Source organism: Sinohyriopsis cumingii, chromosome 11 (assembly GCF_028554795.1).
Source record: "Sinohyriopsis cumingii isolate HCF-2022 chromosome 11, ASM2855479v2, whole genome shotgun sequence".
NCBI lineage: Eukaryota > Metazoa > Mollusca > Bivalvia > Unionida > Unionidae > Sinohyriopsis > Sinohyriopsis cumingii.
In genome coordinates, this window is record NC_142971.1 from 105,480,086 (window position 1) to 105,498,000 (window position 17,915).

Below are 17,915 nucleotides of genomic sequence, written 5' to 3' on the forward strand. Positions count from 1 at the left end.
TATATGCCAGTACCAAGAAATAAAATCTGTACTCCACAGTCTGTGCTAGAAATATATATATTTCCTTGAGATTTCTATTACAGACTTTAGAGTAAAGATTGTAATTTTGCGTTATGCTTGTGTGTTTTTGACATCGAATCCTATTACGTAATCAATGCAAAGAACGAAACTTTTCTTTGCAGGGTTCCAATGGCAGTCATTTTGAAATAACTAAAAAGACTTTCAATGGCGGTATGTAATCATATTTTCATTTACAATCATGCTCTTCTTTCAATACTACAGAAATATCTTGCTCCTAGAAAATACTTTAAGTATATTCCTTTATCTGTCGATTATAAAATGTCGTCTTTAAGGAGAGTCTAATGCATTTACTGCGTATAGAAACGTTTCATGCATATAATTCGTCAGTTAGAAAGAATAAAGTAAAAACATTCAGGCGAATTCCTGTGTGGTCATTTCAGCGTGCACGAATTTACTACCTGAACTGGACACAGAAAACCCCTCGATAGCTGACACTGATATGCAGTTGACTAGCAATGAAGATAGAGTGAACATCACTTGGAATGTACAATACGGTAAGAAAAACAATCGGAACATATGGATATGTCGTTTCAACTGAAAAACGTGAAGGTAATTTAAAGTAAAGAATGGAGAGAAACAAAATCATTTCAGACAAAGAAATTCTCACGCAAGCAACATTTGATATCCAATTACCTCCTAGGTTTATTCCACTCCCTCCTGACTTCCCAAAAGAGAGAGAGAGAGAGAGAGAGAGAGAGAGAGAGAGAGGAGAGTTTTAACTTATCAAGGCGAGACTAATGCATATTTTATCTACATAGAATTCAATTGGAACCTAACTATTTAGTTGCGGTTCAGTGCTTTAATAAATATGTGCTGTCTATTCCCTTACAAACAAGCCAGATTTAGAAAGCAGCCTCCAATGTATAATGATTGCACCAGATTGTATTGAACATTATGTCATTGAGCTGCAATTAGTCAGAAAGTGGTTAAAACCTGAAACCTTCTCCAAACAAGGCCAAGGTCTAAACTTAGCTTGAATTAATTCATGTTATTGTGGATTAAAAAAAATTAGATATATTGATTTTAATCAGTTTCATTTGGATCCAGTCATTATACAGTCATGCATAACTAACGGAATCTGTCTTTGCAATTATAACTCAGCATTTTAAAATGTTACCGGGTCTTCATAATGTTAGATTTTTAAGTACAATGGACCTATTTGCTGAACCGTTCCTCTCTCCAGCTGTTTGAGAGTGCATGAATATATCGATCCATACATGCATACATACATAGAAGGAAAATACAGCAGCATCAAACCATCTCGAAACAACGGGATATTATATGTATTCCGATATAAATTTTTATCTATTTTAATTATGTGTAGAAAATTCTTACACATATAAGTATGGACGTCGGCTTGAAATCCTATTGGACGTATACGCGTCAGAAGGCTTTTAGTATCTCATATTCAAAGCATAACACTGCAGATACTTTGTCTACGAAGACCTACACCAGTGGTGTCCAACCCGCGGCCCGCGGGCTGATTTTAAATGGCCCTCTAGAGCTCCAGTAGCTATATAGTCGTTGCTTTTCAGTTTTCTGCTGCGTCCCTTGGCTTCAAGAAAAAAAATTCTCAGTGGCCGATGGATTCAAAAAGGTTGGACAGCACTGACCTACACGATCCAGTTTAAAAATAAAAACAACTGTTACTAAATTGTATTCGAAATTATCGTTTACAGAGAACCAGTGTTACAGACGTATTTTTATGTTGGATGTTGAATACCGAATACGAAATTCAAGAGGAGATGGTGCATATGTTGATTACTACTGTTTTCAATATAATCTTTCCAAGGGAGAGCCTGAACAAACGGTATACAACCTTTCTTATTAGGTACCTTGCTTAACTATTTTGAGACATTTTATATGTCATCATTATAGTTAGTTGTACAGTACTTAAGTCATGTTGTAATTCACAGCTCTACTCTGGAGTTCAGCAGCATGTTCACACACACACACACACACACACAGATAAACACATATAACTGGGAAACCCATATATTCTTTCTTCGAATTTTCGGTTGACTTGAGAGTTGAAGCAGGAGACAAGTGACTGATCAGCGTCGGTAACGAAAAAGTCATTCGAGTTATGTCGAATTCTCAGATGCAGCAATTATGTATAACCTCCTTTAAACACACACACAAACACACACACACACACACATTGAAGAAATATCTATTTAGATTGAAGAAAAGTCTATCATGTTTTAACAGTCACAGGTTATTAATATTTCGCACTGAAGAAGATCTAGTCTCCACAAAGATTCTAACCATAGAATAAGTCGCCACCGTCATATTATGACTGTACTGTTCTAGTTACCTGTCACACTGTGTGTCTTTCCGACCTTCTTTTTGACTATTAAAATCGTTTCTAAAAAGAAATGCTTCTTTTTTCCCCAGGAGACAGTGACATTTTATCTCGACTGCATACGCACAGTGCCAGACAGGGAGGCTTATCTGAATAATATGACATTGTGGTCACTCCTGCCGAATTCTTCTGCCTCCTTCCGTCGTCGCAGATCAGCGAAATCACAATGCGATCGAATAAGATTCACCAGAGTGCTGAAGACGCCCCTGAAAATTGGTCCTATACCATCGAGTATATCTTATGATATTTGTGCTCAGTCATATTTAGACTGCCTGCTCGTAGATATAGAAATGCTAAATGCGACATAGATATTTTATTGTGGTTGTCAGAATAGTCATATTTGAAATTTTATTGTATTTACTATTTTGCGTGTACTGTTTTGTGCAAAACAACATATATAATATATTGGTGTTAGCTTTTGTCCGTCTGACAAACTGTCACTGACGTTTGCTAGTGTCGTCTCACAATGAAACTGCGCAACATGAGGACATCACATGCGCACTAAATATAAATCACTATACCTTGTTTTGCACGTTCTAGTGACCATGGTGAAACTTTTCTTTTAGGTCCATAATACTGTTTTTGTCTGCTTAAACCATTTTATCATAAACCTTAGTATATTTGTGTGCATGCAAACGGGTAATCGCGGTCTGTATTCTTTGATAGAGAAATATATATTGCTGAACACGAGTTTATCCAGACTCTGCTGTCATCTATATTTCTTCAATTTATTATCTTTACCCTTCAAAATAAACACTGAAACTTCATGCAGTTTTATTAATTTACATGTTTTATGAGTTGTTGTCTATTTATCCATGTTCTATATATCAAAGTATCCATGTCATCCAAAATTTGTCGTGTTAACTGCATACTTTTAAATAAACTATATTTTAGACCAAAAGGAAGAGGCGAACAGAAACTGGTGCCAGTGCTGGGCCAATTCCAGCATCAGTCTAAAGCCCACCACTGACACAAAAGACGGCAGTTTCTCGATCGTTGTGGCTAACCCAAACCCTTACGCAGCACTCATAATGGTAAAGATGTACAAGGAAAAACACTTCACTTCCCCAGTATTTTCCGTATCGTCACGCTTGATCTCTGCAGAGGTAATGAACCCTCTTTTTGTGAACTATTTACAAAATGGGAAAGGTATCCACTTTTATTTCAGAGTGAGATATACTATATGAAGCTGAAAAGCAGAGAACAAACACGCAGCAAGAAAATATTATAAGACAGAAGTATTTCCGTGTTCCATTTTACAAAGCTGTTATGAGAATATTTATATTTTTACTATAACTCAGTAAGAATATTGTCTCTAGTCTGCCACCTGGAATTATATCTAGTCACCGTTTATTTCAGATGGGCTCGCAATTCGAATTTACGAAGTTTTGTATTGCCAGCCTACATGTGACTTACTTCAAACTCATGTTTTAAGTCAAATAATCTAATTATATCCACTTTTAGTAATTTGTATCACAAATACTAGGTTTTACACGTTTCTAATTAACCATTCACGTTCCTGCTTTCTTCTTTATTAGGTAAGATCCTAATTCATCTCGAGTTTAGGTATCTCTTCACGACAGCACTGTATTAAAATCCACATGACCTCCGCTAATAATTCAGTTTCTCCTGGTCTTTTTTTAAATAAGTATGCTATGTGCTTTAACGGCATTAAATTAGATTTCATAATTTCTATGATGGAAAAACTAGTATTATATGTATTGTTTTGATATAATATATATATATATATATATATATATATATATATATATATATATATATATATATATATATATATATATATATATATATATATATATCACTTTTCATGCTGAGAAGGATACATAGGCGTCGTCCATCATCAGAATCCTTCTTAAAGTTGTGATTAATTTTTTTTTCAAGTCAAACACTGTTGAGTACATATTATGTTAAGGTGTTCTACGAGGCATTACATTCCGCGGAACACTTGTCTTTTCACCCACCCCCCTCTCTCTCACTCATGAAAGTAAGAGGAACAAACAAACCGTATACAAATAATTACTTTTCAATGCTGGGATATGCTAATCAAGCCTACGTATTTTAGCATATTGATTTTTGTCTATGAAAAAATTCCGCGGTTTTAACTTGTACTTTCTTAAAAGAACAAACTTAACTACAATATAATTCATTTTAATTCTATTCGCTAATATGACTTCGTTAAAAATATTTCTTCAAAACTGTAAAACTTGTAATTAATGTAACACTGCATTGAAAATTTTGGTGTTTGATTTAAAGTTTTTGTTGGTGTTCATATTTAATCTTCTATTGTTTAATGTATCATGCATAGTATACGTCAGTGGTTTTTTCTTTTCCATTCTAGGAGGTTAAAGTATTTTTGACGAATATCAGTTGTGAAAACGGCGAAGGCACATATACACCTGAGGTAATACTTGGAATGTTTATAAGAGCTATTACAAATAACCTTTAAAATTTCAGCTTGCTCCGGGCAAGCGCACTGGATAATTGAACCTGCCCTTGGGAAAATTAATGATACCCCCACAAATGGTCAAATGGTTGCGAAATAGCAAGATTTTGTTTTGAGAGAGAGAGAGAGAGAGAGACAGAGAGTGAGAGAATTTAAAGAACCTCTAACAGAGCTGCATTAATGTAATTTTCATAATGTTTTCATACATAACATTATTCATTATCTTTCCAATTAAAGTTCAAATGATCATGCAGATTTAATTGTTCATCCATTAGTGAAAAAAAGAAGAAAAAGTAGGTCCGTCACTAAAATAGAAGCAAAGTTGTCAATGATTTCACTCTGTCATGTTCTTCTTGGATGTGTTATGTCCAATCATATGTCTGCTTCCCCTAATTGTTAGTCCATAATGGAAAATTGTTTAGGTATGCCGTTTTTACTTTTGAGCAGTTTTTGTACATTTACTGTAATTGCTGCAGAACATCAATGCATTTGCTTAGTCGTGCTCCAGCCATGGATACTCATTAATCCATGGATACTCATTAATCCATGGATACTCATTAATCCACAACGACTAAAACTTTTCTACATGCTTAGCAGTATCACTCTGCTTAGTGATCTGTAAAAAGTCTTCACCAGAGTGTTCTGTAAAAAGGCTTCATCAGAGTGTTCTGTAAAAGGGCTCCATCAGTGTTTTGCTAAAGGGATTCATCAGAGTGTTCTGTAAAAGGGCTTCATCAGTGTTCTGCTAAAGGGCTTCATCAGAGTGTTCTGTAAAAGGGCTTTATCAGAATGTTCTGCAAAATAGCATCATCAGAGTGTTCTATAAAAGGGCTTCATCAGCGTTCTGCTAATGGGCTTCATCAGAGTGTTCTGTAAAAGGGCTTCATCAGAGCTGGAAACTTCGTCAATTTTCATTTTCTTGCCAAAATGAGACAGCAGACTCATTTCATGACTACAGCAAGAATAGTGAACGCTAGAGCCTTTGTAATGATTAATTTATTCTTACTCACAACATAAAGAATAGTGAAGACTGAATTTATCGATATACTTCACAATTATTATCTAGAAACCTTAAAATCACCAACATGCATCCAAATATTTGACAAGCCGACGTTTGAGATTCAGAACACAATATTTTTATTCATTTAATTCTTTGCTAAACAATATTTACTTATCGGTCTCCTGTTAATTGCCACATAAACAACATACCACAAACACAGCTTGTGGGTGTTACATTTGCGATTCATCGATTATGCTTTGAATAAAATCCTGGTGGTTAATCGTTTGTGATGAGGGACTTAGCAGCAGGGAAGTTCTACAGACCAGACTGCCAGACCAAAATAAAGCCTCCTACGAGAACTTTCTCCGTAGAAGCCTCAGATTTCAAAAATAAGCCTTCCTACGAAAAATAATTTGCGTAAATTCACTCCCGATTGCAAATTTTGTGTGCAAATTCCGATGATTCTGGACAAGGATTTTAGGGGGGGGGGAAATTTATTCCGTCGACGAAGTTTGCAAAGATTTGGCTGCGAGTCTCATGAATAAATTTGATCAAGACCGATTCGATATCTACTACGCGGATCATGAAGATTAATCGTGATAAAACCGTGCGGTGTTGCCTGGGCGCGGCTGAAGAAAATTTTGAATTTGTTTATGTCCATATCGCCGTTGCACCAAGTCTGATGAATATTTCTCAGCGTGTGAGTATCAACGCCATTGAAAACCGACAAAATGTTACAATTGTCCCTAATTACCTTTGGAATTTGTGTATATCGCTGCGTCACGTAAATCACATCGGTGTTCTTGTGTCGGCCACGCGAGAATATCCTAGCCGGATTAGTTTGCTTATCCAGCATTACATCATCGAAAACAACAAGATTATTAACATCGCCATCTAAATTTTCCACGGATGGAGTTTCATTGATGTCTGTGATGAATTCGATTGTGCCTTCGTCGGTATTGTCGCTAAATTCCTTTAGCACTTGATAACAACGCTGATCATCAACGGACGGTGCAACTAAATACAACTTATCCCATTTTAACCATCGCATTATCAAATTTAGCAACAACTGTGTCTTTCCAGAACCGGACGGGCCAATAATTATCATCCTTATCGAATTCGGTAATACCGCGTTGTGTTTCACCTGCTCGCGTCGCTTCGTGGCCGAAAAATCAATTACATTCATGTTACTAGAATATATGGATTTATATTGTGTTAAATGTCGCACGCGCACAGCTACGATAAATCCAACCGAAATCGTCACACGCAATAACAGGAACGCAATTGCAGGAGAATGCGAAGTTTGTAAGACACGCAAGTTCAGATTTGTAAAAAAAAAAGTAGAAGAACCGGAGGAGACATTACCGCCTCCTTGAAAAATCTACCTGGGTTGCCCTGGGCGAAATATCCGGGAGAGAAACATCTGCCAGGATACAATTACTGTGGACCCGGCACGAGGCTTGATATAAGACTCATCGATAATAATCAACCAAATCCCGGCGAAGATCCAGTAAACGCCATCGATAACGCGTGTTACTATCACGATCTTGCGTATCGTAGCGGAGATTTACAACAAAGACATCTGATATTAGGCTAATTCATGCAATAGACGCGATTCCTGACAAAAGTTTCAAAGAAAAATTGGCAACCTGGTTGATAAAAGGCGCAATGAAAGGTAAATTAGTATTCGGTGCTGGTAAATAATAATGGAGCAAATATATTATTCTCCGCGAGGATTCTGGCGAGGAAAATCAGCAATAGCCAAACTCGCCAAGGCAGCAAAAGTAAAACAATCCGTTGCTGAATCGTGGTTATCGAAACAGGCAGTCTGGCAAATATATCTTCCTCCGCCTAAGAAAATACCATATGCGAGTTTCTCTGTCAGTATCCCTAATGAAGTTCATCAGGCTGATCTTATGTTTCTTCCTCATGATACCGTCGACGGAGTCACATATAAATACGTGTAGACGGTTGTTGATATCGCAAGCAGATACAAGGAAGCGGAACCGTTATCGAATAAAACAGCAACAGAGATTGCTAAGGCGTTTAGCGAAATTTATTCACGATCTCCATTAACATGGCCGAAGCTTCTCCAGGCTGATCCAGGTCGAGAATTTCTCGGCGCGGTTACTTCATTGATGAAAAAGAATAATGTTAAAATCCGTCGCGGTATTGTAGGTGTTCATCACAATCAAGCTATCGTTGAGAGATTCAATAAAACTCTTGCAGAACGATTATTCGGATACCAATACGCGCGTGAATTTATTCAAGATAATCGATCTCATGATTGGGTATCAAGATTGCCTCATGTGATTAACGCGCTAAATAACGAAGTAACACGAACAATAGCAATGAAGCCTGCAATTGCAATTACAAAATCGAATATACCCCTAAAGCGAGATTCCACAATTCCGCCTGTGCTAGGTAGCGTCACGGTCAGGTATTTATATAAAGAAGGCGAGGCCGAGGGAGGCAGAAAAAGAGCAACCGATCCAAATTGGAGCGTTACAACACATAAAATATCAGCCGTAACAAGATCATCGGGAAGACCAGCAATTTATTTCCTAGATTCGCTAGCGCCACAACGCGGATTTACCAAGGAGGAATTACAAATAATACCGAAAGATACTCAACTACCGCCAGCGTCATTAATGAGAAACCGAATTCTACCTAACTGAGATAATTTTCTTACTCTCGACACGGCTAAATATACCAAATTTGACCAGGAAATTCTATCATCGACGATCCAAACTTTACCATCCACGGTTAATCCCTGCGATGAATGTATCGTTGTTGCATATCCTAGTTTCCACGGTGATTTTTCTGCATTTATCGCGTCATTAACAAGATTAATATCAACAAGAATAATATCGTTCAAGACCAAGATCTTTTCCTCTCCGCAGGGTAAAGTAACACTGATATTTTGTTTCCTGGTATCAGCGGGCCTGTAACACAACGGCACCTGCAATGTTGGAAATTTCTCGCAATGCAGCTTGAATAACATTTCCTGGATAACATCGCGAACAATTTTCCTACTAGCAACGATCAGATGATCGGGACGCCACAAATTTAGAAAAATATCCATTGGAGTCTCGTCGATTATTCTTCTCATCACATCGCATTGAAACTTATTCGGTTGTAATCGAATTATTTTCTTAAATTCGGTCAGTAAAATATCATCGGATCTATAATCGGCGTCGATTTCCTCATAATAGTCAACGAAATTCCTGAGCCATTCGTGAGGAGATTCACCATCAATCGGATCAGGCTGGCCATGATCTCCGCACATTATCACGGCGGTATTTTTCTCCTCCAACCAGGTCAGGAACGATTTTAATACAACTAAATTTACTGTGCAAATTTCATCAAATATTATAATTCTGTTGATATATTTATTTCCCATACGAGCCGAATCCCATAATCCACCGCTGTATTTGAAATAACTGTGATATGTGCAAGAATCAACGTTGCGTTGCCTTATTTCTCGCGCTAATCTGTGAGTTGGAGTCAACACTATCATATCAGATTTCGCAAATAAATTTATCGCTCGCGTTGTTTTACCGCTACCACCAGGTCCATTTAGGTAAACGAATTTGTTACGTGAAATCGGGTCAAATGCAGATGCAGCCGTCGATATTTCCTCAAATTTATCTCGATGAAATTTATCGCAATCTTCGACATCGGCGTCCTCACAGTAATCTAAGATATCTTCGTTTTTTATCCTCCAAGTGCCCCAAGAGCCATCGGAGATTAAATTATCCAGCCTGTACTGGTATTTCTTATCGATATAAAACGAGTCCGTTGCGACCCTTACCGCGATATCAGAAAATTTATTTATCATCGACAGTAAATTTATACTCACATAAGCGAGCATCGATGATCTCAAATGCGTATACTGCGCTGATTCTCCGTCGAGATAGCTAATTATGGTACCTAACTTTACTCCGTCAATGATAATATTTTCTCTGTTGCAGAATATTCCTCGCGATACCGTATCGGCAATAATAAAGTCCATTTCGGCGTCGTTGATAAATAACCTAGCGTGTCGGTGTTTATGATCAACGGATCCTCCTTGAGTAAATTTGCCAATTATTTTTCTTCCAATATCTTTGGCGTTTTCACAATCCGTCGGCAACCACACTTCAGTTTGTTTTCTATACGATATAATCGCCTCGCTCACCGTCAACGATATTAACATTGATGAATCCAGCATATACCTCAATAGCACCGTAGGGACCCATCTGCGTTGAGATAAATGCCGACCAAACCAAATATAACAAATTTTATGTAAATTTTCAGCAAACTCGAATGAAGTTACATAAGCGAATCCGGTCATAACAAAATCAGGCAACGGTCCGTTAATTGCTACCCTTGTCATTTCGTTGGTGGGATGGCCAAATTTAGCAAAATAATCCGCACAATCGCCGTATCCGAGGAAACTTCCAGGATAGCACGCGCTCATGTCAACGGATATCATGTCTTCGAAATAATACTTGGTATTCCACAATCCACCATGGCCGTATTCGATACAGCTAAGTTGAATATCAGCGAGGTATTCGTTTCTCGTAGGTTTCCACGAGTTTCTTTCTCTGGCAGCGTGAGCAGCAACAGATGGAACAGTAAAACAATTCGTTAATAACTGATCAGGATTTGACGAATATTTCACCGCGATATTTCTCATAGATTCATGCAATTTTTCATCACGGTAAATATCCCCGCGCGGCAATATAAACTGATCGTATTTTTCTTCGCTCGAGAATAACCAAACCGATATCGGATCAGACGCGGCTAATATTTTGATATATCGGAACATGGCATCGGAATTGTCTTTTGCGCCTTCCACAGGATAAAATTTAACAACCCGATCTCGCGGGAATATCATTACCGATTGCGACCACGCATGTGAATTATGATCAACAATTTCGATTGGTACTCCTCGTGATCTATACGGCGACGAATATAATATTTCTCCCGATAGCGTTTTCACGGTAATAGGAAATTTAAGTTTCTTACTCAACACAGCAACATCATCAATCGATGCGCCATCAACAACTGTCTTCGCCCACGCGTTAATTTTATCCAACCTCAACTGTGTCAGACCAGATCCACGACGAGCGTTTTTCATGTGCTCGATAACACGCTCAGCCACGCAGTTTATCATCGGAGATTCTTTCATCGCAGGTAGATTTTTCATGTCAGGATTATTATTTAGTCGATAAATTCCATAAACAACAGCGCTAGATGGGTACGCCCTAGCATAATAAGGACCATCGATTCCCAATAATAATCCTGGCTTCGAATTTTTATCAAGGATGACGTTTTTCTTACCGCCACGCACGGGATCTCGTTTATCGCGAATAATCCAAGTGTCGTCAGGCATTTGCGCAATAAATTTTATTCCAAAGATAAATCGTTCTTCTTTGTGTTCGAATTTTATGTGCTCGATTATCTTCTTGGCCCGTTCCAGATTCATCGTAGCATCAACAGCGTTAGTTTTCCAAGTCGACCAAGTGTGAATCGCCCCATCATCGAAAAATTCTTTTTTGGCGCGATCGACCTCAGGAATGATATATTCTGCCTCATCAAGATTAAATGTATCCATTATTATATTTTAGACAAATGTTTAAATTATATAATGCAATGCAAATGGATACCAATCGGATCAACAAAATCATGCGACAAATCCTGCAGAGGCGAATATTGTGGTGCTCACATATACGCGATTCGACGAGGCAGTAAAGGACCACAACAGTGTTTAGTTTGCCAAGTTGGCACTCGAAGAAAGACTCGATTGTGTTTATCCTGTGGAGGGAAAAATTATCGGGAATTGCTCAGATATTACAAAAAGAGATCCTCGTCGGTGATAACTTGTGAAGAAGATTATATTAATCGATTCAAGGCAAATTACGATTTAGACAAACAGAATATTGTATATGGAACTGAAATCAACGATTCCTGCAATGAAAATCACACACGAGTATAGATCTCATCCAACCATCGAGGGATACGAAGCGTCGTCCGATGGTATCGTCAGAAATATGAAAACGAAGAAAAATGTTGGTAGGGTTAGCAATTCGGGTTATCTCAGATTTACCGTCAGCGAGAATAAAAAAAGAAGACATATGAATTATTTCTGTCACAGGTTCGTTTACGAGTGTTATCACGGACCAATAGAAATCGGACTTGTTATCGATCACATCGACGGAAATAAATTGAATAATAAATTATCTAACATTCGAGCGGTAACGCAGAGTGAAAATTCAAGATCCGGCAATGCTGGTAGGCACCCTAAATACGCCAAGGTCATCAAATCGATAAATCAGGAAACGGGTGAGGAGATGATATTCACGTCGATGAGCGCCGCTGCAAGATATTTTAGTATTAATAAAGCATCGGTGCGACGAGTGGCAGAAAAAAAATATAAAGCAACATTTTCCTACAAATTTGACGAGTGGATCAAATTTTCCTATATCCCAATAATATTTGATTCGGAAAGCGACGAAGAATAATTGAATATTTACAGAATTAATATAACATGGATGAGCAAACCATAAACAATATTATCGAAGCTATTGATGACCTGAGAAAGAAAAAAATAAATCTTCCCTCAGAGTTGGACACAAATAAAATCCGATCCGAATTCGAAACAATCATCCAAGGGAAACCTGAATACAAATACACGCTGCCGTCAGAGTACAAATTAATAAAGAAAATCCAGATTGCGATGTACCAATCACTTGCAACAGTCAGCGATGATCGCATCGAGGATTTTGTTAAATTATCGACGCTGGTAGAAAAAGCTAGATTGATTTTATCGGATGCATATGAATCAAGAAAAATTACAAGTTCACGCGTCAGGCAGTTGAAAAAACTGGTTGAAGAGAGCAAGGCCAAGGAAATTCCTGAATCTTCCTGAATATTTCCGCAAACAAAAAAAAAACAAAAATTAAAAAAATATATTAATTTTGAAAATTTCCCTGAATTTTATTTATTTTTTTGGCCTGTTTTTCCCTGGCGGACGGATTTACGATCTTACCAGCAGATTGATACTAAGTGTTTCCCCGCGTATATCAAGTAAATTTCCATTCTGGTCCGTTAGTTTGAAATTTATCCTTGACAATAATCGATTGTGGCATCGCAGATAAAACGGATTTACTGGCTCTTTTATTATCAAATAACCGGGAGAGACGCTAGGTGAAAACGAATACAAGATAAATCCCTGCTGCGCCTGATTTGACTCTGACGAATCAACATTATAGCTGCCCTCGACAACATCCGCGTGAAGATAAATCGCGATAACTTCTGTTATATTAACGATACCAGGTGAAATATGCCGTCCTTGCCCCACTCCGTCGTTGTTATGCTGCAAAACCGATTCTGCTTGTAATTTTTTCTTAGTCCACGCATCGTGTAATTTAGGAAATAACTTATCAGTGGTATCAGTGACAAATTTTCTCATTTCATTAACGTTATAACCAGGAAATTTGTAACTTAGCAGTGTCCTCTCGGTTAAGTTATGTCTTTGCATGAATGCCGTAATAATATAACCAATACCAAAAATTGCGCTGTTTTGTATATTTTCCGTCGCTAGGTTGTTAATGAGTTCCATATCAGCGGCTAATTTATTTATTCGCTCTACTGTTATGGTAATTTCGGTACATGAAGTTTGCACGTTAAATATACACTCCTGGAAAAAATGATCTAATAATTTTTTTTGTTTCTCGTATTCGTTAATAATTTCACCAAACAATAATTTGATACCATCCTCGAACAAATCCAGCATATACACAGAACCTGAAAGAAAATCAAGGCTTTCTTTCATTTTTTCATATTTATCGATGTAGTCCAAGTTGATTCCGTGATAGTTTTTTTCATCGCTGATAAAATCTTCTTTTTTTGGTTCTGGTGTTATTATCTTCCCAGGTGGAATTTCAGGCCAACCCAATACGGTCCTAATCGACGAATGATAAATATCTACCATATACGGCGATGCTACCTCGATGATCGACGATAGTGTTGGTTCATGTGAGGATATCTTTATTCCTGGAGTAGCATCGCCGGTTATATTTGATATCCTGCTGGTAAATTCCTTATCCAGCTGCTCAATTTCGTAACTGCCTGTTGGTATACTAACAGTGAACCAATCGGGAGATCCATCGGCGCGTTTTTTATTAGCGATAACAAGTGAATTGTTTGACAATAATTTACCAAATGATTTTGATCTGATATTAGGTCAACTGTTGTAGACACGCAATTGTGTTAACGCAATTTCCTTGACGCTAATTGGCGTTGGAAAATTAATACTAAATTCTGGATTGGTTGAACTTAACGATATTAACGTCGTTGTCGGCGGTGTCGTGTTTGTCACGATCTGAGCTAGTTCTGACATTATTAATATTCATTTGTTCAATCTCCGAGTAAATACCGATCATTGCCGAAAATTCTAGATCGGATATAACTCCGTCGTTGAGACTCTCAGAAAGTAACGATGATAATTTCGAATACGCGTCGTTGACCTGGGATAATTTATTCTTGTACAATGATAATTTCTCACTCGTGCACGAAGATATCTTTTTCGCTACGATATTGAGAACACCAGCGATTGTCGTTGTTGACGAGATTATTATCGTTGCTACGATCGGCGCTATCGTTGTTACCGCGGATAAAATTATTCCCGCACCAGCGACTACAGCGGATACCGCGTACACAGCGACGTCAATGATAACTAATCTACGCTGGTATTTTTTTATTTTTGTTTGATACTCATCTAGTAATTTTTTTAGCGAATCCTGCCATGATCGCGCCTGATTATAACGGTAATCCGATGCGGTCATTTATTAGTTAGTTTATCCAATCAATTGCGGATATTTGGTAAAATCGGTTTTCCGTTTTCAAATATCTCAGGTTTCTCTATCTCGGCAACTGCGACTGGCTTGGGTTGACCGATTACGGCAACTGTGACTGGTTCGGGTTTACCAATTACGGCCCAAACCGATAAATATTCGAAAATTGCAAAATAATGAACTGGTTCCGTGATGGTTCTGCCTTCCGGTTCTAGTTTAAAAGTTTCAGTGTTATTTTCATCCCTGGAAATAATGAAAAATCCAGGATAATGTTCATAAATTTCATGATGATCGACCGTCACGTTAAATTTTGCTGACCCCCTAATAAGATATACTCGATATACACCCTGAATTGGCGCGGTAAAGCTAAAGGAATCATTCTCGGGTGTCCAGGTAATATTTTGTGTCCTCAGCACAAACGGTACATTACAGGGAAGATTTTTTGTTATTACAATATTTGGTATCGAAATACGCGCTAATATTGGAAGATTCACCGACGATATTTCTGCGTTAATATCGTTAATTTTTTTAGTCGCAATGATAAGATCCCCGCTCAATTTTGATATTTCACCGAGGTAAATGAATCCGTCGACCTTTTCATTCACTAATGCGCGTACCACTTTAATTTCATCGTTAATTTTAGTAATATCCTCGTCGATTTTTCTTGTTTTCTCGCTGAGGTCGTTATGTGATGTTTTATCGGTTTTTTCGTTTACGATTTGGCGCACTGCGTTAATATCATCGTTGATGGATTTTGTTTTCTCGTCGTGTGATGTTTTATCGACTTTTTCGTTTACGATTTGGCGTACCGCGTTAATATCATCGCTGATGGATTTTGTTTTCTCGTCGTGTGATGTTTTATCGACTTTTTCGTTTACGATTTGGCGTACCGCGGAGGTTTCCTCGGATATTTTAGTAACATCTTCGCTGATTTTTTTTGTTTTCTCGTCGTGTGATGTTTTATCGACTTTTTCGTTTACGATTTGGCGTACCGCGTTAATATCATCGCTGATGGATTTTGTTTTCTCGTCGTGTGATGTTTTATCAACTTTTTGACTTACTAATTCACGCATCACATCAATATCTACGCTGATTTTAGTAATATCTTCGTTTATTTTCTTTGTTTTCTCGCTGAGATCGTTATGTAATGTTTTATCGGTTTTTTGAAATATTAGTTCACGTGTCGCTTCAATATCTTTGTTGATTTGGGCGATATCCTCGTTGATGAATTTTGTTTTCTCGGTAAGATCGTCATATGCATCTTGACGCGACAATACACGTGCCGCTTCAATATCTTTGTTGATTTTGGCAATATCATCGTTTATTTTCTTTGTTTTCTCACTGAGATCACTGTATAATACTTTATCGCCTTTCTTATCTATTGTGGTTTTTATTTCGCCAATATCAGCAATAATTTTAGTGTTATCATCGTTAATTTTTCCTACCTTATCGCTGAGATCATCGTGTAATTCTTGATCAACTTTTTTCTTTGCTAGCTGATCTGCGATGAATGAAATATCAGTGGATTTTTTTATATTCTCGTCAACTTTTTTAATAAATTTACTCAAGGTATCATCGAGTTTTTTAAGATCGCTAGTTAGCTTATTTAGTCGCTTTGTAAATTTTTCTTGAGCATCATCGTAGGTTGCCTTATCGACTTTTAGCAGCAACGCCGCTGATAATTCTTTGTCGGATTTTTCTACATCTTCGATATTGGCCTTTGATGGCAACTTCGCGATAAGATCAGTGACGTCAGCGATGGATTTTGTTACCGAATCTGACAGGCGAGTAAACTGCTCGATGCGTTCGTTATATTCGTCTCGCTTGATTATATCAGCTATTTTGACATTGCTGGTTTGTAATCGCCCTTCGGTATTTTGAAAAATAGCAATTTCGCCAGGATCTATCTCTGACAACGATAGGAGATTGTTAATATCGCTCTTGGTTGCGAATTTTGATACATCGACGCCTTCTATTTCCTTTTCCTTTTCCTTCCTGAAGAGGGATCTACCGTAAATGTCAACCATGATATTTATCTACGGTATATTCAAATAAAATTTTGTTATAAGGGCCAGATGATTTTGAAATCGCATCGAGGACGTTAATTGACTCTGGGCCGCATATTGGTGGATCTGCTAATGTTTGTGTTGGAAGAGTCGAATACCAAACCGGAAGTCTCAGCGAAGACACGTAGTTGATAAATTCTTTCGGTGGTGCTAATCCGTACGAGTCAAAATAAACGACTTCGCGAGGATTAATCGCGTAGGCAACCCAATGCGTGCCAGGGCCGGTATTTTCATCGAGATTTATTATTCCTGTCTCGGTAGGGTTTGGTTTTTCTGGTAGTTGATCTCGCATAAATACGCCTCTGAAAAATTTTTTTTTTTTTTCTTTGCTTCGTTGATTAGATCTAAATTTGATAGGGGCGTGTTAATCTTAGGCCGGATCCGTACAAGGGGGGTTGTCCTAGTCTTAGGCCGGATCCGTGATGATATTTTTTTTTACCGTATCGTCCTCCTGTAACTTTTTCTAATATTTTTTTAGCCCCGAATCCACCCAAGGCCGATACTGCGCCTGTTATTAATGGAGCCAGTAAAGGAAGAAGAAAAGGAAGAAATCCGCCTATTTTGACCATGTCTTTGATTGCGCCTATTGAGAGATTCAGATGAACGCCAGAATTCGCTGATTTGGCTCTGGTAAATCGTTCACGTTGACCTCTAGTTAGTGATAGTTTGTTAGGCCCACCGTGAATCTGATTGTTTTTCAAGGTTAATTTCAAACCGCTTCGCTTTGCTGTTGCTGATTGGAGCTTTTTTATCTGACCCGGGGTCAGAGTTACGCTGACGTGTTCGTATGGCATATTAATAATCGCTTAATCTAAATTTGGAATTTATCACATGTTCTCGACAGGAGCATCGATGACTCTCATTTTACCGCTGATTCCCTCCAAGATCATTGTTCTATCGCTGAGGATTACCGCGATGGCTCTTGCTGCTCCGGCTGTGTTAATTCTGGCTTTGAAAAGGATATCGACAACGGATTGTTTAACCAGGTCGAGATGCTCCAAGGAGAAGTAATAGATAGGATAAAGTTTATTAAAATCCAACTGTGATATTTGCAATCCGGTATCGATATTTTGATCGCGGCCCATGAAACTTAGCA

General features: G+C 37.8%; 1 protein-coding gene across 3 annotated transcripts in view; it reads left to right on the top strand.

The window, feature by feature from the left end:
• The window catches only part of LOC149789216 (uncharacterized), a 98,317-nt gene that overhangs the window by 46,092 nt on the left and 34,310 nt on the right, over positions 1-17,915 (top strand). For all 3 annotated transcript variants that reach the window (XM_089975391.1, XM_089975393.1, XM_089975392.1), the window contains 6 exons: positions 183-231; positions 462-575; positions 1,761-1,891; positions 2,479-2,677; positions 3,341-3,552; positions 4,806-4,868. In XM_089975391.1, the coding sequence (XP_089831517.1) occupies positions 183-231; positions 462-575; positions 1,761-1,891; positions 2,479-2,677; positions 3,341-3,552; positions 4,806-4,868 (768 nt within the window). The remainder of the gene's footprint in view (positions 1-182; positions 232-461; positions 576-1,760; positions 1,892-2,478; positions 2,678-3,340; positions 3,553-4,805; positions 4,869-17,915) is intronic.